Genomic DNA, 24,474 nt, shown 5'->3' on the forward strand with positions numbered 1-24,474 from the left:
AAAAAGGGTCCAGGCAAATAGGTGTGAAAAACCTCAGCTTGAGACCCTGGAGAGCCGCTGCCAGTCTGACTTTGATGGACCAAAGGTCTGATTCAGTATAAGGCAGCTTCATATGTTCACCCCCTTCTCCTCTTTTTCTTTTTTTTTCTTTCTTTCTTCATAAGGAAAGGTGGTAGAGACTTAACTTTTTAAAAGTGAAAGCTTGGAATTTGGAGATCCTGTTATATATTGTTATAATGTTCTATTAATATAACAATATTCAGTTGCTGGGGGGAAATGGCAGCTGTCAGGAGAATTCTGGCGAGACAGAAAATCCAGTCCATCCTGGCTTTGTTGCAGTTTTTCCCAAGGCTTTGGTGCAAAGCATGTTTACGAAAGATCTGAGAAAAACTAGGGAAACCACAGAAGGTGCACAAATGCACCAGGATTCTGTGGGGAAGCAAGAAAAACAACAACAATGCTTTCTAACAGCATTGAACCCAAGGCGAGTAACCTGTATGGAAACTCCCTATAAGACTTCCAGTGCAATCCTAAACAGAGTTATATCTTTTAAACCCACTGAAGTCAGTGAACCTAGAAGGGTGTAACTCTGTTTAGTACTGTATTGTTCTTTTTGAAGACAGCCAGCCTGTTAGGGCAGAGGATAAGAGAAGCTGTTGGATCCAGAAGCTTCCATTTGGCTCCTGCAGCTTCTTTGGTTAGCATATCACCTTGGATGGTTGCGATTATAGACCTACTGGAATAAAAATACCTCTGGCATATTCTGTTCCAGGATCTTCTTACCTTCCTTCCAGTGCTGCTGCACCCCAGGTAGCCCCAGATTTCTGGGCTACAATAACAGTGGATATGGCTTCTCCCAATCTGCACCACTGACAAGTGGGGAGAAACAATTCAAATTATTTTTTCTCCTTCCATTTGAAAAACTAAGAGCAGAAAGAACAAAACTTTTGATTTGTGAATTAAACTTAATGTATGGAAAAAAGAGTAGACTGTACCACACTCCTTTTCTGTTGAAAATATCAGTGCAAATGCAATTATGTGTCTACATTTGTAAGTAGGGGATCCCCTGGAATTTCACCTCATCTCCAGACTACAGAGAGCATTTCCCCTGGAGAAAGTGGGTGCTTTGGAAGGTGGACTCTGTAGCATTGCACCCCACTTAGATCCCTGTCCTCTCCAAGCTCCATCCACAGATCTCCAGGAGTATCTCAACCCGGCTCTGGCCTGTAACCCTATTAGTAATGCAGAAGTAGATATTATCATCTGGAATGCTAATTATCATTCTTTTAGTGTTAAAAGTGAATCCCTTCTCATTTCTGTTATAAACCTGGTACCATTTGAAGGTCTTCAGCCTATGCTAGATTTCTATAGGTGACAATTGTTCTTATGGTTTTGAGCCCCAGTCTAAATTGTGTATCAATATATGTAGCCTATTTAGGCAGAAATCTACAAAGAAATGATTTTTACAAAAAAATAAACTTCTTTTAGTTTCACTAAAAGTATTAAAAGATACAGAATGGCTGCGATCACACACACTAAATAATGCACTTTCAATCCACTTTCAATGCACTTTCAAACTGGTTTTTGTCAGTTCATACAGTAAAGTCCAGTTGGAAAATGCATTAAAAGTAGATTGCAAGGGCATTATTTAGTGTGTGTGATCACGGCCAATAAATATAAAAAAACCTATACAATGATTCATAATACCCTATTGCAGGGGTGGGGAACCATTTTTTTGCCAAGGGCCATATGGATAGTTATAACGTCATTCACAGGCCATAAAAAATTATTAACTTCAAAAACAGTGCTCCACCGAGGGAGAATGATTCTGGCCAGCAAAATTAATGCAAATAATTGATTTTCTAATTGAAGTCATGTGGGGAGAGCCTAATCTGGCACACACACACATACACATACACACCCGACCTGCTGCCCTAGGCAAATGCATGGGTCCAGGGCTTTTTTGTAGAAAAAGCCCAGCAGGACTCAGTAGCATATTGGACCACATCCCCTAATATTAGCATATTAGGTCACACACTCATTAGCATATTAGGCCACACCATTTGGGATAATCAAGGGCAAACAACTGTGATAGTAACTTTTCCAGGCCCTGCAGCAATTCTGGCCGGCCAGACAGGTCCCAGGGAGGCTGCTGTACAGTACATCTGGACCCTGTGATCCCTGCCTGGCCCTGGGGACGTTGCTGCACAGCGTAGCTGGGTCCCACGATTCTCCCTGGCCAGCCAGGCCCCAGGAAGGCTGCCACATGGCAGTCTATGTATCTGTCCAGCAATCCCCGAGTTTCACACCAAGTGACCTTGCGGCCCTCAGGATGGAGGTTCCCCACCCCTGCCCTATTGGCTGTAAAAGACATTGTAACTGAGTTAATTTATAAACAATAGATAGAAGTAACATTCAAGAGATCTAAGTGTTTAAACAAAAAACAGATCCTGAGGTAATCCAACAAAATGTGAATCAGTAACCAATACTGGGCTTTTCCGCATTCACATTTTCCTCACTTGTGTGTGTGTGCCTGTTGTTTCTGTTTTGCTCCCTCTAGAAGTCAATTTGATATTAACTGTCACTTAGGTCTCCAGTTGTAAAGTGGTTGTCTCCTTAAAAAATTCAAAGCTGCCTCTCTACAAGATTTCGCCTTTTCTTACACTCTTATTTACTTAATAATAATAATAATATTTAATTTATATCCCACCCTCCCCACCGAATGTAATGCAAACATTACAATAATACAATAATAAAAGTATACAGGTTACATAACAATTATATATTACAATTCAGTTATATGTATTATTACATTAAAACCATCTAATTAAAACCATCAATTTTAAAAACCAACAAATTCGTTTGGTGCTACAGTCTCAATGTTACTCATTTTACAATTTTACGTGATGATGGTACAATAGGTTTCACATTAAGAAAAAAACAGCAGAAAGAGGGTAGTCTTGCAGACCCTGCGGAACTGGGTAAGGTTCTGCAAGGCCCGCACCTCTTCTGGTAATTGGTTCCACCAGTGGGGAGCTGTGATCGAAAAGGCCCTTGTAACTTTCAGTTTGGCCTCCTTTGGCCCAGGGATCGTCAGTAGATTTTGCAAACCAGATCTCAGTACCCTCTGAGGAACATATGGGGAGAGACGGTCTCTAAGGTAGGCAGGTTCTTGGCCATATAGGGCTTTAAAGGTAATAAACAGCACCTTGTAACGAATCCGTTACACAATTGGCAGCCAGTGCAGTTCGACTGTATGTGCTCCCACTTAGGGAGCCCCAATAACAGTCTGGCTGCTGTGTTCTGCACTAGCTGCAGTTTCCGGGTTCAGCACAGGGGCAGCCCCATGTAGAGGGCATTACAGTAGTCTAACCTCAAGGTGACCGTTGCATGGATCACTGTTGCCAGGTCGTCGCGCTCCAGGAAGGGGGCCAACTGCCTCGCCTGCCTAAGATGAAAAAAGGCGGATTTAGCAGTGGCTGCTATCTAGGCCTCCGTTGACAAGGAAGGCTCCAGTAGTATCCCCAAGCTCTTGACCTTGCATGCCATTTCCAATGGCGCACCATCAAAAACTGGTAGGGGATTTCTCTTCCCAGGCCACAAAGGACCTCTGTCTTCGCTGGATTCAACTTCAACCTACCGTACTCAGCCTGAGCCACCTTGCCATGGCTTGCAGTGCTAGGTCCAGATTTTCTGGGACACCGCCAGGTCAGCCGTCCATCAGTAGATAGAGCTGGGTGTCATCAGCATACTGGTGACAACCCAGCCCATACCTCCGGGCAATCTGGGCAAGGGGGCGCATGTAGATGTTAAACAACATCGGGGAGAGGACTGCCCCCTGAGGCACCCCACAATTAAGTGGACGCCTCTGGGACAGTTCTCCCCCAATCACCACCCTTTGTCCCCGCCCATCAAGGAAAGAGGAAAGCCATTGCAAGGCCAGCCCCTGTATCCCCGTGTCTGCGATGCGGCGGGTCAGTAACTGATGGTTGACTGTATCGAATGCAGCTGAAAGGTCTAACAACATCAGTACTGCTGAACTGCCTTGATCCAGATGCCACTGGTGATCATCCACCAGGGCGACCAGTACTGTCTCCGTCCCATGGCCCGGGTGAAAGCTAGACTGGTGGGGATCTAGGACGGAAGCGTCATCCAGAAAACTCTGCAACTGTAACGTTGCTGCCCTCTCAATACTTTTGCCCCAAAAGGGCAAATTTGAGACTGGCCGGTAATGTGCCAATTTGGTCGGATCTGATGTAACCTTTTTCAGGAGAGGGCGGACCACAGCCTCGTTAAGAGGCATTGGAAAAAGTCCCTCCGAGAGGAATTTACGATGTCCCGTATAGGACAACTAAGCTTCCTCTGGCAAGCTTTAATTAGCCAGGGGGGGCACAGGTCCAGATCACAAGTTGGGCGTACAGTAGAGAGGATTCTGTCAACTTCCTCCAAGCTGAGTGGGTCGAAACGATCCAGGACTAGACCAGAAGACAGGCACGGGGCCTCGAGTTCACATACTATATGCAGTGTGGCGGGGAGGTCGTGGTGGAGCAACGCAATCTTATCTGCAAAGAATTTCACAAAAGCCTCACAGCCTATCTCTAATTCCTTAGCATTTGGCCTGCCTTGCGGCAGTGTTGTAAGATTCCAAATATCGTCCTAAACAATTACGCTGAGTGCGAATTTGCAGAGGTAATCTTGGCCGCAAAGTAAGGCTTCTTTGTGGCTTTGACTGCCATCTCATAGGACCTCATAAACTCTCTATAAGATGTTCTAGTCGCTTCATCTCGAGTACGCTGCCAATGCCTCTCTAACCGTCTGAGTCCTTGTTTCAGCTGTCGCAGCTCTGGGGTATACCACGGGGCCAGCTTAATGCGAGGGCGCAGAGGGCGTCAAGGTGCAATCTCATCAATGACTCTGGAGAGCTGGCCAGGCCAGGATTCAACCAGATCATCATGAGAGTGGCCAGGGGTCCTGTAGAGCCATTTGGAACTGCCCAGGGTCCATCAGACTCCATGGGCGAGCCAAAATAAGCTTGCTGCCCAAACGGGCTTGGGGTGGAACATCCACACGAGCCTCGAGGGCAAAGTGGTCCGACCATGGAACCGCCTCCGCAGTAGTCCACCAAAACCCCGGCTGCAAAGATCAAATCTAACATGTGGCCCGCCTGGTGAGTGGGCGATGTAACAAATTGGGAGAGTCCCAGTGTTGCCATGGATGACACTAGGTCCATTGCCTGACTAGAGGCCACATCATCAGCATGGACATTGAAGTTGCCCAGGATCATAAGCCTTGGGTACCCCAATGCCCAGCCTGTTACGGCCTCGATCAGGGATGGTAAGGCGCTGGCTGGTGCATTAGGCGGACGGTACACCAGCCAAATCGCCACTCCCTCCCCAACTTACTAGCCTTTCTTTTGTAAAAGATTCAGTTCAGTGCCTGGACAGGTATATGTAGGAAAGAACATGACATCTTGTACAATGTATTATATAGATGGGCCATACCATCATTTAAACCACTGCTTTCAAGTGTTGGCCTTGGATCTTGTAACAATCAAGTCCCTCTAATTTCAGTTTACGAAGACCACTTTTGGAATGAAACCCAATTCGTTGCTCAAATTTTCTGATTGTACTGTAATAAAATACAAGGCATTTGATGTCCTTTTTATATCTAAGATTGGTATTAAGGAACTGCTTTCTCCATAAACTTATTTGATTACCTTTTACACAGAAGATGGCCAGCAGAAGTGAATCATACTCTTCTGGACAGGAAGATGTGACTGGACTGACAAGCTTATTGAAAGAATGGATTTATCCAAATCATTACCTAGGGGATTTTGGAGACTGTACAGTATCTCTCTTTTGGGTGTTGACAACATTCATAATCCTGTTTTCACCGACTTTAATTGTGCTTGGCTTTATTTATCTTTCTATTATCCTCCTTCATATTTACAAGAGAAAGAATAATTTAAAGGGAGATTATCTCAGTAAATCGTGGGACAACGGAAGGAGGGCAGTGAATTATCTCTGGGACATGTATGGCATTGTATGGCATGGTAAGAACTGTTACAGCACGTGGACAGCTGTATCATATCAGTGGACACTGATAGAGCTATATTTACGATCATTTATAAATGCTCTGCATAAAATACCTTAGAACAGGGGTGGCCAATGGTAGCTCTCCAGATGTTTTTTGCCTACAACTCCCATCAGCCCCAGCCATTGGCCATGTTGGCTGGGGCTGATGGGAGTTGTAGGCAAAAAACATCTGGAGAGCTGCCATTGGCCACCCCTGCCTTAAAATGAATACTTGATTTCAAGTATTCACAGTGGTTCCCATTCATTGTGTTAGGAATTCTTAACTCTGTAAGGAAAGCCAGTCCTGTTCCTTATATTGCCATCTCAGGGTAGAGGAAATTAAAGCTGTAAAACAGCAATCTTCCTAAAGCAACCAAGTAAGTTGGTGAATGTTTTGATTTAAACTAAGGAATTCCTGGGCATTAGCCAACATGCAATTCCAGCAAATAATTTTAAGAGAGCTAGATTTTTATAAATCTTATGTTTTATCTTACTATTACATAATATAGTCAATTCATTTATTATTATTATTATTTCTTAATTCTGTGCCACCTTTCCATCCAGGCATGGTCCTTAAGGTGGCAAGTATATATATATTCAATATATATATTCAAAAGTTCAATAAAACATATAAACATAACCAAGGAGGAAGGCCAATATTAGTGGGGGAAGGCATCAAAACAAAAAAAATCTTCAGGTACTGGTAGAGGACAATAACAGGTGAATCTCCTTGAGGATGGGGTTCCAACTTGGGACACCAAAATTAAGGCCTTTTCTTGGGCTGCCACACATCTAGCATTAGCAGGAGCACCTGAAGCAGGGTCTCTGAAGATGAATTGCTTTGTTGTTCACTGTACTATAATATTTTATTATACAAACTGAGATGGATGTTGAACTGTTGCCCAGTTCACAACTGTTCAACTGTTTTGAACATAAGTTTGTAGCAATCAGAATTCCTTTTTACTTTTTTCTATGAATAAACTTTATCAACATTCATGCTTTTAACAGAAGCAATATGCATTGGGCTAAAGAATGCTTTGTAGACTTGCATTGTAGTAACCAATGTTATTTAAAGGGCTTATCACTTTACTTTCTGATGCCTTGAGTGGCAGATTCTTTGCTTCTTTCTTGTTTATGTGAACTAAGGTCATGATCCCGCCCCCCCCCCCCCCCCCAGTAATAATCTGTGGCAATTGTAGGACAAAGACTTACCTGAGGAATATTCTGGCATTCGTGGAAGTAGAAGGACTCATTTAAACTATAATAGGATGGGAATAGTAGCCTAGTGCTGCCTAAATACAAGGATACAAATAAATTGTCTTGTCCCTTTTATAGAATAGGTGAAATTTTTCATGGCATACTATTTGTATTACTATTGAAATATTGAGCCTAAATGTGCTATCTGTGCATGGCCACTGAAGAAAGCCAGTTAGGCCAAAATGTATTGCATTAGGTTTCATTTGTGTATGTTTCATGATTTTGTCTTGTATTGAGGCTATAGTAGGCCCCTTATTGCATTATTTTGATATTTATTTTACTTTTTTAAAAAAATAGGAATTGGCCCTCAGAGTTGTATTTATTTAACCTTCCAGATTTTTAATTTAATCTGACAGGCTACAGGAAATTCAAGATGACTAGAACATAGAATTGGGGATAGGGTAAATTCCTGGATTCCAAAGACTATACTAGGGCTCCTCAGACTTTTTTAGCTGTGCGTAAGGACATTTTTGGAATTTTGAGAATATGTAGTGGGCACTATAACAAAATGACTTTCATGGGGAGTGGTGGGACCAATAATAAAACATTGGGAGTTTCTATAAAATGTTAGAAGATTCTAAACTTAGCATCCTTCTTCGATGGTGACTCCTCAGTGCTTTTGAGACACCTTTTACTCCAGTAAAGTAGAAGAAAGCAACTGGTTTTTTGTTTAAGGGAAAAGATACTTTGGAGAAAAACACGTAGGCACCAGGAAGCATATTGGTGGGAGCTGGGGATCATTGACCTTACTAATAGCCATACTTATTATTTGTTTTCATTTTTCTTACTTTTCTACTAAAATTTTTGTTTCTGACAAAAATAATGCTAATATACTTTTGCATTTTGAACAGGTTATGAAGTGTGTGGGATGGATAAAATACCAAAGGGACCAGGGCTTGTTGTACTTTACCATGGTGCATTTCCTCTAGACTATTTCTACTTTGTGTCTAGACTCTACTTACAAACTGGCAGACTCTGCCATTCAGTGGTTGATTACCATTTTTCAAAAATCCCAGGTAAAATGTGCTGTCTGTGTTAGTGGAGATGCATGTGTATGTTACAAACTAAGAAACTGTAATCTGTAGTTGAATTAACATGATAGTCATGAAACACAGGTATATTTGATTATACTTGGGCAAGTGTCAAAATGCTTCTTTTTCTGGCTATATGTTGACTGCAGATCTGCAGGGTGTATTGTTAATTGTCCTTCCTTTTTAAAAAAGGCTGTTTTATAGCGTCTGTATTGGAAAATCACTGGAGAATTTAGTTGGCTACTGTAAGACATTTTAAAAATAATATAAAAGAACAAGAGTCCAGTAATAAGTGTTCAGTTACTCATGAAAGCTCCTACCCTGCTACAAATTTTGTTAATCTTTAAAGGCACTACTGGGCACTTGCTCTTGTCTACTGCTACAAAAAGACTTAACACGGCTATCCATCTTGATTTATGTTTAATAAGTTAACTGTATATGTTTTAAGTTTTTGAAGTCTGGTTTTTAATTTTGTTTTAGTTGCTCTAATGATATCTTTATGTTTGGTTTTAATTGGTTTTAAGACACATTTTTATTTATGTTTTTTAATTTGCTAGCCGCCTTGGTGGCCCTGATGAGGACAGAAAGGCGAGGTATAAATTTTGTAAAATGAATAAATAAATAAATAAAATACTTCAACCCAGAAGAAAAAGCCCCATCCACTTGTCGGCTGAACAGATAAGCCTGCTGATAAATCCACAATGAAGATGAAATATAAGAAAATCATGCAATTGATGGATTCCCCCTTTCAGACACTGGGATTTATCAAGGTCTGTTCTTTTTGAGCCACTGTTGCTCTGTCTCTCTTGAGACTCGTAGCTTTCCTTACCTATGCCTCTCCTTGTCACTGATCTGAACTCTCTTCCTTTCAATTTCAGAAGCCCTGTTAACATGTTAAAGTAAATGCACATACATCTGTTTAAAGGAATTATCCACTGTGCATCCATTTGATAAATGAAACTGGAGACTAGTACCTGGATAAATGTGGGTGTCACTCACAAGTGAACTGTGCATGCATTGAACACAATAGAATTATTCAGTGCATGTATAAAGAAAAAACAAGTGTGCACTGTAAATGGATAGTGTGTGCATTCACTGTAATTTGTGAACAAGGGTACAGTATTTTGCTGAATCACACTACCTGGGCTTGGAGCATTAAGCTACCAGAGCCCCTCAGCTGATCACATACTTGATTGCACTTAGAAAATGTTGCTAGAAACACAGAGGACAAAAATGATTCTACTCATCTGTGAAGCTTTTTTAAAATTAGATGATTTTTAAAACCTTTTAATAATTTGTGTTTGACCTTGAAACTTTCACCTTGATTTAGCAGTTTTAGAAATAAATTGGATGAAAATATAATCTTGCAGCAAGTATGAATGTTTATATGTCTGGGTTGTTGTTGTTTGCAACCTAGAGGAATAATTGTTTCAACCTGGCAATAGAACAATTTATTATAGAGATAACTATATATCTCATTGTTCATTTATTTAGGAAGGTAAAAGTGACTGTAGTGTATAGTGTCATTGAACAACATGGAAAAACTGCCCCTAACAATAGTCTTACTGAAGGGACCTTCTGGTAACGACAAGAAGGAGAAGAAATGCACAGTTTATCTTTAGGGGTTGCTAAATTACACAAATTGTAAATTACACAAGTTGCTAAATTACACAATTGTGTTTGTTGTAGCAAGGCAGGACGTGGACCTGGCTTGCGTGACCGAGACCTGGGTGCGGGAAGGAGAGACAGTAACTCTCTCCCAGATGACCCCCCCAGGTTACTCGGTCTTTCACCAGTCACGGAGTAACGGGCGGGGGGGAGGGGTGGCATTGTTCATACGGGAGGCTTACTCCTTTAGGGCTCTCCCGGCCCCAAAGATCGATGGCATCGAGTGTGTCGGTCTGTGGTGGGATGTTGGGGAGGGGTTGGCGATCTGGCTGGTGTACCATCCGCCTAACGCACCAGCCAGCGCCTTACCATCACTATTGGAGGCAGTGGCGGGCTGGGCATTGGAGAGCCCGGGACTTATGGTCCTGGGTGACTTCAATGTCCATGTCGACGACACGGCCTCCACTCAGGCGATGGACCTAGTGTCTTCCATGGCGACACTAGGACTCTCTCAATTTGTTACAACACCCACGCATCAGGCCGGACACACACTAGACTTGATCTTTGCGTCTGGGATTTTGGTGAACGATATCGCAGATGAAGCGGTCCCATGGTCGGATCACCTAGCCCTTAAGGCCCGTATGGAGATGCCGCCCCAACCCTGTATGGGCGGAGAGCCTATTTTGGCTCGCCCTCGGGGCCTGATGGACCCGGAACGGTTCCAAACGGCCCTGAGGGACCCTTGGCCCACTGGCGATTCCCTCGATGACCTGGTGGAAGTCTGGCAAGATCAGCTATCCAGGGTCATCGACGAAATCGCACCCCAGCGCCCTCTGCGCCCTCGTATGAAGCTGGCTCCATGGTATACCTTGGAGCTACGCCAGCTGAAGCAAGGGCTCAGACGACTAGAGAGGCGGTGGAGGCATACTCGGGACGAAGTGACGAGAACATCCTATAGAACGTTTATGAAGTCATATGAGATGGCAGTCAAGGCTGCAAAGAAACAATACTTTGCAGCCAAGATTGCATCTGCAAATTCGCGCCCAGCACAATTGTTTAGGGTAATTGGCGATCTTATAACACTGCCACAAGGCAAACCAAACATTAGAGAATTGGAGATAGGCTGTGAGGCATTTGCGAAATATTTTGCAGATAAAATCTCATCACTCCGCCAAGACCTACCTATCACATTAGATACAGTAAGTCAGACTGAGGCTCCGCGCCTGTCTTCGGATTTACTGCTGGACCACTTCGACCCACTCAGCCTGGAAGAAGTTGATGGAATTCTCTCCGCTGCTCGCCCAACAACATGTGATCTGGACCCTTGCCCCTCCTGGCTGATTAAATCTTGCCAGAGGGAGCTTAGATGTCCTCTACGGGACATCATAAATAGATCCCTCTTAGAGGGGCGTTTTCCAACGCCTCTGAAAGAGGCCTTGGTCCGCCCCCTCTTGAAAAAATCAACAGCAGACCCGGCCGAATTGGCGAACTATCGACCGGTGTCTAACTTACCATTTTTAGGTAAAATCATCGAGAGGGCAGTGGCGTTGCAGCTACAGAGATTTCTAGATGACGCTTCTATCCTAGACCCGTGCCAGTCTGGCTTCCGACCGGGCCACGGGACGGAGACGGTCTTGGTCGCCTTGGCAGATGACCTCCAACGGCAACTGGATCGAGGCGGTGTAGCAGTGCTGATGTTATTAGATCTGTCGGCTGCATTTGATACGGTCGACCATCGGCTACTGATCCACCGCCTCGCCGACATTGGGGTTAAGGGGTCTGCTTTACAATGGCTCTCCTCTTTCCTCATGGGTCGGGGACAAAGGGTGGCGATCGGGGGTGAACGATCCCAGAGGCGCACACTAGATTGTGGGGTGCCTCAGGGAGCAGTCCTCTCCCCGATGTTATTTAACATCTATATGCGCCCCCTTGCCCAGATTGCCAGGAGGTTTGGGCTGGGCTGCCACCAATATGCGGATGACACCCAGCTCTATCTGCTAATGGACGGCCGGCCCGCCTCCCCCCCGGAAGGCCTGGATCGGGCGTTACAGGCTATCGCAACGTGGCTTAGACTGAGTGGGCTGAAGCTGAATCCGGCAAAGACAGAGGTTCTCTGTGTGGGTCGCGGCGCTCCAGGGAGGGAAATATCCCTCCCGACCTTCGATGGTGTGCAGCTAAAGGCGGCGCAGCAGGTGAAGAGTCTGGGTGTTTTACTGGAGCCTTCATTATCAATGGAGGCCCAGATAACAGCCACTGCCAAGTCAGCTTTCTTCCATCTGAGGCGGGCAAAGCAGTTGGCCCCTTTCCTGGAGCGTCGGGACCTAGCAACGGTGATCCATGCGACGGTCACCTCACGATTGGACTACTGTAACGCCCTCTACATGGGGCTGCCTCTGTGCCGGACCCGGAAGTTACAGCTAGTGCAGAACGCGGCGGCCAGGCTGTTACTTGGTCTCCCAAGATGGGAACATGTGCGGCCGGGGCTACGCGAACTGCACTGGTTACCGATTGTATACCGGGTCCAGTACAAAGTGCTGGTTATCACCTTTAAAGCCCTATATGGCCGAGGACCAGCCTACCTGAGGGACCGTCTCTCCCCGTATGAACCCCAGAGAGCACTGAGGTCAGTAGGAAAGAACAGACTGACTACCCCTGGGCCAAGACAAATTAAACTACAGAATACTCGCTCTCGGGCCTTTTCGGCCGCAGCCCCACATCTCTGGAACCAACTCCCAGAGGAGGTGCGGGCCCTGCGGAACCTTGATCAGTTCCGCAGGGCCTGCAAGACCACCCTTTTTAAATTAGCTTATGAATAACTGAAAATCCGCCATCAGCATCAACTAGTAGAGTGTCAAGGATAGCGTCATAAAATGTTTTAGTTAATTGTTTTAATTCAGGCTTTTAAGGTTAGTTTAATGTTAATTTAATGTTTCTAGTGTAACTGTTTTATTGTTGGTGCACCATTGGTCACCGTATTGTTAGCCGCCCTGAGCCTGCTTCGGCGGGGGAGGGCGGGGTACAAATAAAATTTATTATTATTATTATTATTATTATTATTATTATTATTATTATTATTATAAAATTACACCTTAAAGTAGCTACTTCAATTCATGCTGAAATAAATAAATAGCTTTTGAGTATGTATGTTAAGTCCACTTTGGACTTAACAATACTACACTTTGGAGGTCATTAATTCATAGAAATTAATGACCTCCAAAGTGTAGTACCATTAACATCTTGATCACATCCTGCAAATCAAGGGCTGTGGCTTCTTTGATGCAGTCTATCTATCTCATGTTGGCTCTTCCTTTTTCCTGCTTCCTTCAGCTTTTTCTAACATTATTGTCTTCTTATATGACCAAAATATGATAGCCTCATTTTAGTTTCTAGGGATAATTCAGGCTTGATTTGATCTAGAACCCACTTGTCTTTTTGGGGGTCTGTAATAGCCATAAAATTCTTCTCCAACATCGCATTTCAAATTAATTAACTTTCTTCCAGACTAGTTTTGTACTCACCTTAACACTGCTCTCATGTTTGTCTTCTCAGCACGGCTAACTTCCAATTTCCCACTATCTGCGCCGGTGCTGCAGTAAGCATCGGTGTTTTCGCGCAACAAACGGAAACCACTGAAAACCAGTTTCCATTTGCAGTGCGAAAACGCCAATGCTTGCTGCAGCCCCGGTGCAGATAGGGGGAAACGGGAAGGAAGCTGCACTGAGAAGATGAACGTAAGAGCGGCGTAAGGTGAGTGTGAAATCAGTTCCATTCTGATTTCTTGCTTGCAGTCTCCATATTGGTTGATGATTGAGCCAAGGAAATATTTAACAATTTCAGATTCTTCACCATCAGCCTTAGAACTGCGTAATTCTTCAGCAGTCTTTACGTTTGTTTTCTTGATGTTCTGTTGTAATCCTGCTTTGGCACTTTCTGCATCAGCTTTCATCAGTACTCATTTCAAGTCTTGTTTTCTGCCAGTACTGTGTGTTATCTCCATATCTCAGATTAATATTCTTCCAGTTTTCACTCCACCTTCATCTGTACCTAAGACAATTTTCTTTATGATATGCTATGCATATAGATTGAAAAGACAGGGAAATTAATCCTTTTCTGACAGCTTTGCCAATTGGAAACCATGTTGCTTCTTCATATTTTGTCCTAATAGTGGCCTTTTATCTGGAGTATAGGTTGAACATCAAACAGTCAGATGTTGTGGCACATCTGTTTCTTTTAAAACCAACCGTAGCATTTTATGATCCACACAGTCAAAGGTTTTGCTGTAATCTATGAAACAAAAGCTGATTATCTTCTAAAGTTCTCTCATCTGCTCAGTAACCACCATAAATTTGCAGTATGATCTCTAGGGCCTTTTCCTTTTCTGAATTCAGATTGAACGTCTGGCATTTGTTTTCCATATATGGCAACAGTCTTTGTTGTAACAGTTTGAGCATCACCTTACTTGTGTGAGAAATAAATGCAATGGTCTAATTCTTGCTGCAGTCATAGAATCACAGAGTTGGAAGGGAAAGTCTTTGACATCTCCTTTTTTTGGAATTGGAATATACATTGACTGTTTCTAGTCTGTGGGGCATTGTTGTGTTTTCCATATTCGTTGGCATATTGTTACGATTTTGATGGAATCTGTTTCTGTGTTTGGAATAGCTCATATTGATATTGACTTGGTGATATCTCATCTACTGGTGATTTGTTTCTCTCAGTTGGTCTCAGTGCAGCTTTTGCTTCATTTTCTAAAACTGTAGGTTCTTTAAAAATTATTATTGAAAGGAATCTGTCATCTTTTCCAATTTTTTTATGGTTTAATTTAATTTTTCAATTTATACCCTGCCCTATCCCACAAGCGGGCTCTAGGTGGTTTACAACATTAAGAAACCTTACAAAACATCAAACAAACTACATCTAAACTAGATAATCTCATAATTACAGAACTGACAAAAACCATGATCTACATTATTGGCAACAAGTCATAGCCCACATATAGACTAGTAATGTCCAGCAACATAAGCATAAGGTGCTGGGGGGAGTAATGATTTCAGGGGACACCCACTGGATCAATTAAAAGCCTGGAGGAAGAGCTCTATATTACAAGCCCTGCAAAACTAAGATAAGTCCCGCAGGGCCTGGATCTCTAGCGGGAGCTCATTCCACCAGGTAGGGGCCCGGACTGAAAAGGCCTTGGCCCTTGTTGAAGCCAGTCGGCGTCCTTAGGCCCAGGGATCATAAGAAGATGTTGTGCAGCTGACCTCAGAACCTGGGAGGGCTCATATTGGGAGAGGCGGTCCCGAAGATATGCAGGCCCCAGGCTGTAAAGGGCCTTAAAGGTAAGGACCAACACCTTGAAGCAGATCCGATACTCAAGGGGTAGCCGGTGCAGTTCGTGCAGCACCATATCCATCCGCACCCATAAAGGCCTCAATGCTAATAACCAGGCTGCTGTGTTCTGCATATACTGGAGTCTCCGGAGCAGAGTCAAGGGTAGCCCCACGTAGAGAGAGTTACAATAGTCTAATCTGGAGGTGGCCAGAGGTTCTTCAGTGTTCCCATCTTTATGTTGTCCTGTAACCTATTTCCATGTTAATCTTTTGGTATGCCTGAGCTTTAAATTTCCACAATTTCTTGGATCTTCTGAAACAGATCTCTTGTTTGTCCTTTTTTGTTCTCTACAATTACTTTGTACTGGTTATTAAACAGTTATCTTTGTCTTTACATGCCAGTTGCTGGAATACTGCATTTAGATTGATTCTGTTTCTGTCAGCTTTACTTTTGCTTCTTGTTTATCTTTAACAATTTAAAGAATTTCATAAGTCATCTGTCAAGGCTTCTCATCCATTGAGCTTTCAAAAGTCTGAGCTTACGCGAATGCATTGAAATGTACATCCATTAAGACTTAAATACCCAGAAAGGATAATGGAAGTGTTATAAAGAGGTACTGGTGTAAATTTTGTTTGCATACAGATAATACAATCAAACAGTCATCTTGTTGACACCTGTTTCTCTTTGTAGCATCTCCCCACCCCTTCTAATAGAAGGGATTTAGTTCCCTCCAGGAACAGCATGAGCAGGAAGTCTCTGGTGAATCCAAACCATCATGTATTATAGTTAGATTTTTTTCTGTGCTATGGGAGGAGGGAATCTTAAGTCACAGGTATGTCTACCGTGTATTTTAGGTATTTAAATATAATAGCTGAATTTTCTTTTCCAGGTATAAAGCTGTTTTATAATGTACAAGGTCTCACACAAGATGGAAGAGTACAGTGTGTTGAAATTCTGAAAAAAGGCTATTTACTAGGTGTCTTACCTGGTGGAGTCCGAGAAGCACTGTTTAGTGATGAGAACTACAGCCTCTTGTGGGGCCACCGGACAGGTTTTGCTCACGTGGCCATTGATGCAAAAGTGGTGAGTAGCCACATACTTTACATTTTTGTGGTGTATTCAAAGGAAATCTACATGCAATCATCTACATTAAAATCTGTTTTAAGATTAGTAGAATCCTCTACCATTTATCCAGGCTTGGATGTATATACAGGTTGTTTGGGTTTGTCCTGGGAGAAGAAATCTTGTCTATTGGAACTCTTCTCTTGAAACCATCAACAGGATAGCTGAGATGCTGCAGAGTTATTACAAATCAGAGTAATCAGTAATGCCTTTGACAGACCAGTGATCTGGCTCCAGGCTGCTTCATTTGTTTATATTATACAATCTTTCAGCAAGACCATAGAGGGTGCATCTGAATTAGAGTTGTTACTGCATGTACATGTGGGGAGAATGGGAGAGGAGGAAAAAAAATCTGTCCTGAATGGATATGAAAGAGGCACTGGAGTTCTTCAGTCTGAGAAAGAAAAGGATTTTTGTTCCACTGGTTTTCAGAATAGATGAGGGATAGGGTTAACCATTGTCTTCTCATGCCTATATGGAAAAGCTGCTGAAGAACCTACTAGTGCTTCTTTTGCACCATACTTCCTTACTCAGAGAAAGGTTTTTTAAGTTCCAAATTTATTTAAGCTGCAGGTTTCTTAGATTGATGCAGAGATCTGCAACTAATTGAACAATTTGCTTTGAAAGAGATTTGCTGTTGCTAAGAAGAAAGGCTGGTGAAACAGTAAAACTGGTAAAGCAGTGTCTGCTGCTTCTGAGTGCAGGTGAAACCGCAATAAGTCAGTCCCTGAAGCCTGTCCAGATCAGCTGATCTGAGCATTAGTGGAAAGAAAATCCCTAATTTCCCAAATATTCTACAGAGTTGTACAAGGACTCTCATCCATGCATTCCTTCAACATGTAAATTCACTCTTAATGTTGCATAAAAACCTTTCAAGACATGGTTGCTCATGGCTGCACATCATTGTAGTTTTTAAATGGCTCTACCTCTGTTTCTCTGATTTCCTAACACTGCAGAGTTACACAAGTCTTACCCACTGATTTTAGTACTGTATTGTACGGTAAATCAGAGGGAACAGGAGTCCTTCAGCATCTTCAAGACTAGCAAATTTTGATTCCAGCACAAGCTTTTATGAATATAGAATATAGACATTTATGATTGTAGACAGAATTACATTAGTAGCAATTGTTCCCAGTCATATTTATTTATCAATCAATCAGATTTACCAATTCCAATAATATTTTATTTGTGTACACTGATGTTAATGCAAGATCATTAAAAATGGGAGGCTGAAATTCTTGTAATTTTTTCTCCACGTCTTCTAGCCCATCATCCCTGTTTTTACCACAAATCTCCGGGAAGGATACAGAACGCTTGGAAAAATATGTAAGATTATTTCTGCCTTTATCTTCCCATCTGCTTCTTCCATGTCATTGGACTTTTATTTGAAATCTTAGCAAGCTTTCTGCTGTCAGGCATGCACCTTTCTTGTCTTTGTGTCTTCTTCAGACTCCCATTAGCCTGTCCTTTTGTTCTGTTTCTGTCCCTTAAATGTTCTATTGTCTTTTTGTTACCACTTGATGTTGGCTAGTTATGCCATAGGCTGGCCTGAAATCTAGCACGTTTTTTGTACTCATACACCAACTGAAATAATTGAAACATGTATAAATTATGAGTAATTATAAATTAGATTAAGACCTTGGAACAAATCATGCATGACTGCCTCGGCATGTACTGTACAATTAGGACTCATGCATGGACTTTTCTCATGTACATCTACACCCTATAGTACAAATTACAAAATAGAAAATAAGTGGTCTGTTTAAAATCAGGGCTTTGTACAGCACCTAAATCTGCAGCCTGCTACATTTATCAAAACATGAATATATTTTAAATCTTATGTACAGGGCCATTAAAGTGGCTTTATGAGCGTACCCGGTGGCCAATTGTTCCTATATATGGAGGATTTCCAGTCAAGTTTTGCACGTACATAGGAGATCCCATTCCATATGATCCACATATAACAGCTGAAGAATTAGCTGAAAAGGTAAGTTTTATGTATTACTGAAACCTTTAAAAATCTTACATTCTTAATTATATAACATATTTACTTACATTGGCTGTTTTTAGTGCAGCAGTATTTTAATTCATATGTTAAACAATGTTAAGTTTATATGTTTATGCTTTGGGCATTATGAAAAGGTGAGATGTAAATATTTGTTGTGCTCAATTATATACAAACCAGTTGTTTGCTAGAGAAAGATTATGTAAGGTGCTGTGTGAGACATTGCACAAGTTATTCTTAGTTTTTTCACAAGTCTTACACTAGTACTAGCACAAGGAAAAATGCTTCAGTTATTATAGCTGTGACAGAACGGCCCTGGTTTGCCTACCAGACCTCGTTCCCCTTTTTGGAGGGAGCTATTTCTCCTCCGACCACTTGGGCTTACTGCCCCCACCTGCTCAGTCTAGGGGTTCGGATTGAGAGGAACAGGACTCCCAATCCCCCTCTCCAGCTCTGAGGCCAGGCCTCACGGTCCTCTGCCACCCTGTACTTGGGTATCACAGAGACCACAGCACTTCTTAGGGGAACCCCTGGAGGATTGGCACCTTATTCAACTATATGTCTTCCCCCTTTCCCCGGGGCCCCCTTCATAAAGCAGCATGGTCTAAAGCGGTTGGGGATCTATGTGGTACAAAGTTTGACTGCCAGCATTCAAAACAGTAAAAATATTTAATTAGAAGAGAAAAAGAAAAGAAAAACAAAACAAAAGCAGTTGCATGTAAAAGTTTAGCACAGCACCTGAACAGCAACCAGAAGGACAAATAAAAGGTGGATTTAAACGCATCCTCCTGTCCCTGGTTTAAACTTGTCCTGCCTTGTGAAGGACTTCCTTGGTCTGACTGCCTGGAGTCCACTCCTCTCCCTCAGGAGAAGGCCTCTCCCACAGTCAGGAGCCCACAGACTGACAACCTCTCTCCTTGAATGCCAGCCGAGAACTGAACTTTTCCCGCCTCACTCCAATAAAAAAAAGAACTTCCTGCCCCTCTAGGAGGCTTTCCCCCTAGAGTTGATGGTTTAACTCCAGAAGGGAGGAGGGAATGAAGGGAAGGCTAGGCCACAAAGCCTGCCTTAGCAGTTTCATGTTCTCTCCCAACCAAGCACCACCATTAACTCAGATGGCGTTTCTCCACAATAGCAATCAATCCAAAAGTAAAGTATTTTAAAGCAAGTATTTTAAAACAATTCTTATGGTTTCCTGGGTGATAAAGCCCTACTACAAAACCTCAGCAATCACTTCGGATGGACTGCTCCTATGGACAACCCACACACCAGTCATCTTGGTTTGCCCATGCACTTGTTTCAGATAGAAGGTTCACTGTCACCACCTGTTCCTAGTATTTCCAGTGGCCCTGTGCTCCAGTTGCCTCCCACACTCATTCAGACTGCATGGTTTGGTTAAATGTCAGCAATAATTGGAGGCGGAGTGTATAATCTGAGTAGTCTCCCACTTCATTTTACCAGAGGACAACTGTACTGACAGTGGAGGACATGTTGAACACCCTTTTGGTGAAAGCAAAACTTGGAGGAAAAAAGTCCCATTCCTTTAATAGAGGTCTAAAGGGTTATGTGTTTGTTTTTTAAAAGTTCTGTGTTGCCTAATCCCTTTAGACTTTAAATTTATGTTATTTATGTTCATGCCATGAAAAGTGTCTGTTAAAGGGACAGGGTGTTTCTTTCCAGGCCTGTTGTTAACCCTATGCTTTTTTTGTGCTTTGAGCAAAGTGTTTTTTATTTTGTTGTTGCACAGCACAGTTTGAATTTTATATAGGCACCTATAGAAGAAGAAGACAATATTGGATTTATATCCCACCCTCCACTCCGAAGAGTCTCAGGGCAGCTCACAATCTCCTTTACCTTCCTCCTCCACAACAGACACCTTGTGAGGTGGGTGGGGCTGGAGAGGGCTCTCATAGCAGCTGCCCTTTCAAGGACAACCTCTGCCAGAGCTATGCCTGACTCAATGTGCCAGTTTTGTGTAGTGGTTAAGTGGGTGGACTCTTATCTGGGAGAACCGGGTTGGATTCCCCACTCCTTCACATGCACATGCTGGAATGGCCTTGGGTTAGCCATAGCTCTTGCAAGAGTTGTCCTTGACAGAGCAGCTTTTGTGAGAGCTCTCTCAGCCCAACCCACCTCACAGGGTGTCTGTTGTGGAGGAAGAAGATAAAGGAGATTGTAAGATGTTCTGAGACTGATTCAGAGAGAAGGGCGGGGTATAAATCTACAGTCTTCTTCTATGATAAGAGGATGGTGATTAGACCTCCATGAGGAGTTTACCTCTGCAGCTTCCCATCTCCCCAGCACATGCAGGATTCCTTTTTAATGTCACCAGTATGGTGGGAATTAGAGAAATAAGTAACCAGAAGCCTATACTTTCTGTTTCTATCTTTTAAGGACCAGAGTAGATGATACCATGTTTCTGAGTCTACCACAAGGATGCACCATCATTTTAGAGCCCCCCTCCCACTGCATTTTCAAGAGTCCTATTAAAGGGACAGCAGATTTTTGTCCAGGCTTCTTGGGAAGATCCAGAATGTTTCTGGACATTATTAGGCTGTTAGGTGAAAGACTTCTAGGTCAGGGGGAAAAAATGGATGCTCTCGCTTTGAAAATGTTAAAAAAGGTATTTGGGTGTTCTCTTGCACTGTTTAGTACGCAAGGAGCTCTTATATGACAAAGAGTGGATTTAAATGAAAAAATGGTAGTGCTATTTTTAACACATCTGGAGATTAATTTTAGGTGATGCACCAGGTAAGATGTAATCAGATGCCAGTTTGTTGGGTGTCATCTAGTAATATGATGGCATGTTCCTTCCATTGACAAAGTCCTATCATTATTTGATAGAAGACCATGGGAAGAGAAAGTATCTGTTATTGGGTCAGTCAGCTGCAGTCCCGCAAAATCTGGTTGAGGGATTAGAGGCCATGGTGAGCTGGCTAAAAAACAGCAGGTTGAAGCTGAACTAATCAGAGACAGCGGTCCTGTGGCTGGGGGGACCGGGACTGGAGCTGGAGCGCAGATTACCAACCCTTGACAGGATGCCGTTGTCACCAGCATCATTCATCAAGAGTCTGGCCTTAAGTGGTCTAGGACCAACATATTTAAGCATCTTCTCTGCTGTGTCTGATAGGGTGTTGCGCTCTGCCAATAACAACTTCTTGGTAATCCCTGGCCTCAAAGAAACTTGACTGTTTTCAATTAGGGACAGGGCTTTTTCAGTCCTGGCCTCTACCTGGTGGAACTCTCTGCCAAACGATGTCCAGGCCCTGAGGGATCTTTTACAATTCTGCAGGGCCTGTGCGGCAGAGATGTTCTACCAGGCTTTTGATAAGAGGCTCTTGACTGAGGCAGTGATAGTTGGCACCTGACCTTTTGTCCACCCCCTCCAGAAATGTTTCCTCCCCACCCCCTGTATGCTCCAACAGTCTGATAAGGAATATAATTAGCAAACTGCCATCAGGGATTGGAATTCTCATTGCCATTGCTTTATTTTTTTAAATTAAGTATTGTTTTATTTTATGTATTTTTATCTGATGTACACTGCCCAGAGACTGCCCTTGACTGGGATGGGGCAATTAATTAAATCAAATTATCCTTCTTCTTCATTATCATTATCATCTTCTTCTTCATTATGTTATAATAACATAATTAAGTGCAGTCAAGTCACAGCTGACTTCCAGTGACTTTCATAAGGCACGAGATGAGCAGAGTTGGTTGGCCATTGCCTTCCTTTGCATAACAACCCTGGTCTTCCTTAATGGTCTCCCATTTAAGTCCCGACCATTGCTGACCCTGCTTAGTTTTCACAATCTTGTTCCATACAACCTGTGCTCCCCATCCAATAGCACACTGAAAGTCCTGTAGCAAAAGGAATCTTATTTATTTATTTTATTTAAGAGAAAGCATGAACATAGAGTGAAAGATCCTCAGGAACCCATCAGCTTTCTGAGGGATACAATAAAAGCAGGCCATTTTATACCTTAACCAGCTTCATCCCAAATTATACAACAACCATGATAGGCTACCTGAGGATGACTCCATACACTTTGGAGACATCCCTCTGGATATTTCTCTTGACCAGTCTCTTGTGGTTTACAAGTTCAAGAGGGCACATTCCTTTGTCCAGTCCAGATATTCTCTTTTGCTCTTTCTTCAAACTGCTTCTCTTTGCTCTTTCTCCTAAAATAACTGGTTGCCAGGAAGGAAACTTAAATTTTCTGCAAACACATCAGCTTGCAATTAGAACAATAGCTCCTTTGAGAAGTTAATTACTTTCTTTAAGGACATTGGTGGCTATCTTGTGCTAGGAAGCTGCTGGAATTAAAATGAACTGTAACCCATATTCTAATGTGGTTCAATGTTCCCTCTAAGCTGCAGAGTCTTGTGAGCAAAAATTCTAATTTGTGCACTACTGGCATTAAAGTTGTGAACTACTGCCTAAATTATTGTGCTCTGAGGTCATCCTTCCTGAGCTAGGACAAAAATATGCGAGCTGGAGCCTAAAAATCAGTGAGTTAGCTTACGCTAACTCAGTTTAGAGGGAACACTCATTCTAAGTATAAATTGTGATTTCTTGGTGTGCCTCTGGGTTAGTAATGTATGCAAATAAGTGATCTTGTCCATCAGTCCTTCCTCTTTGGTTAATTGAATTACACTCCACTGACACCAACTTTGTTTTAATTCTTTTCCCATGTCGTTGGTTAACTGTTGTCATTTATTTACTAGATATTGACAGTTCTTCCAAGGTAATTGTTCCAAGGTAATGTAAACTAAATATGCAAATAAGTGACCTTGTCCATCAGTCTGACAAGCTTGGGCTTGTCTAGGCTAGTCAGACTCTTGATTAGTTTTTTATAAGAAGTTAATAAGATGGATATTGAATGGAATTTATCACAGATTTAAATATTTAGTAATTGCAAACAGATGACTAATTAACTGTTATACTTAGCTCTAATTTTTAACTTGTAATGGCTTTGAAATGCTCAATATGAGTACTACTTGAGTGTTTTGCTGGTAGTAATACAGAATAAAAATGTTCTTTTCTATTTTTCCCTCTCTTTTTCAGACAAAGACTGCAATAAAAAATCTCAGAGATAAGCACCAAAGAATACCAGGCAGCATACCAAAAGCTTTGTTGGAACGTTTTGATAAACATCCAAAACATGATTAGTGAAAACACTTGTTTGTGTGTATTACACACAAAATGTGTGTGTGTATTACATACATATATATGTACAAATTGTAAATGGTTTACTTAACAATATAATTAAAATATTACTTTTTAATGTATGTTTAACCTCTATCAAACATGAAGCTGTAGCACTATGTATGCCAGTCAGCATTAGCTTTGAGGGTTTTTTTCTGCTATCAAATTGCGCTTTGAACTTTTTAATGGTCTGAAGACATTAATCTCTTACACAATATTTGCTTGAACTATTGATTTTGTAGCTATAGTAAATTGGTTCAGGAATGTGCTGTTCTTATTTGCTTACTTTGACGATCACTGGCATATTACTATGAAGAGATACTTAGACTATGCTGTGTTAATTCTCTGTTATTCCATAATTCAGACTTTATTATTTTTATCAATCTTCCTCTTTTGGCAAATAAGTATGGACAATGTATGCTATGAATTATGGAATGACAGAGAATTAACACAGTATGAACCAACTTACTGTAGCTACAAAATCAATAGTTGGTATGAATTTCAACTGCCAAGAAAAAAGTGATGTTTATGTTGCAAACAGTTGTAGTAGAAGTCCTTTAGAAAAACAAAGTTTGATTCAATATTTAGGATTCTACTTCTGCTGAACTGTGCTTGAGAATTTCAGTTCAATTTATTGAAACTTTTGCATTTGTTGAAATGGATTCTATTACATCATATCTACCCTGTTTTACATTAATAATAGGTTCGTTCTCATGTGTGCTTATTTTACACATATTTTGGTTTTGGAATTTTAGCATAAAATGTACGCAGTTGGCACTATACAGAACTTATGATGTAGTGTACTTCTGAATATATAAAGTACAGTTTGATTTCAAGTGA

The 24,474-nt window shown here is 42.0% G+C and overlaps 1 protein-coding gene across 2 annotated transcripts; it reads left to right on the forward strand.

Moving 5' to 3' along the window:
* The first annotated feature begins 5,649 nt into the window (after window positions 1-5,649).
* LOC132575209 (monoacylglycerol/Diacylglycerol O-acyltransferase-like) lies at window positions 5,650-24,474 on the forward strand. 2 transcript variants are annotated; one of them, XM_060243780.1, is made up of 7 exons: window positions 5,650-6,052; window positions 8,183-8,347; window positions 8,920-8,955; window positions 16,191-16,384; window positions 17,689-17,749; window positions 18,271-18,410; window positions 23,494-24,474. In XM_060243780.1, exons 1-7 carry the CDS (start codon window positions 5,731-5,733, stop codon window positions 23,596-23,598), a joined length of 1,023 nt encoding a protein of 340 aa, XP_060099763.1. In that variant the 5' UTR covers window positions 5,650-5,730; the 3' UTR covers window positions 23,599-24,474. The 2 variants fall into 2 exon arrangements, with proteins under 2 accessions (XP_060099763.1, XP_060099765.1); XM_060243782.1 differs by lacking the exon at window positions 8,920-8,955 and having other exon boundaries at window positions 5,653-6,052.

The sequence above is a fragment of the Heteronotia binoei genome, chromosome 7 (genome assembly GCF_032191835.1).
Source record: "Heteronotia binoei isolate CCM8104 ecotype False Entrance Well chromosome 7, APGP_CSIRO_Hbin_v1, whole genome shotgun sequence".
In the NCBI taxonomy this organism is placed as follows: domain Eukaryota; kingdom Metazoa; phylum Chordata; class Lepidosauria; order Squamata; family Gekkonidae; genus Heteronotia; species Heteronotia binoei.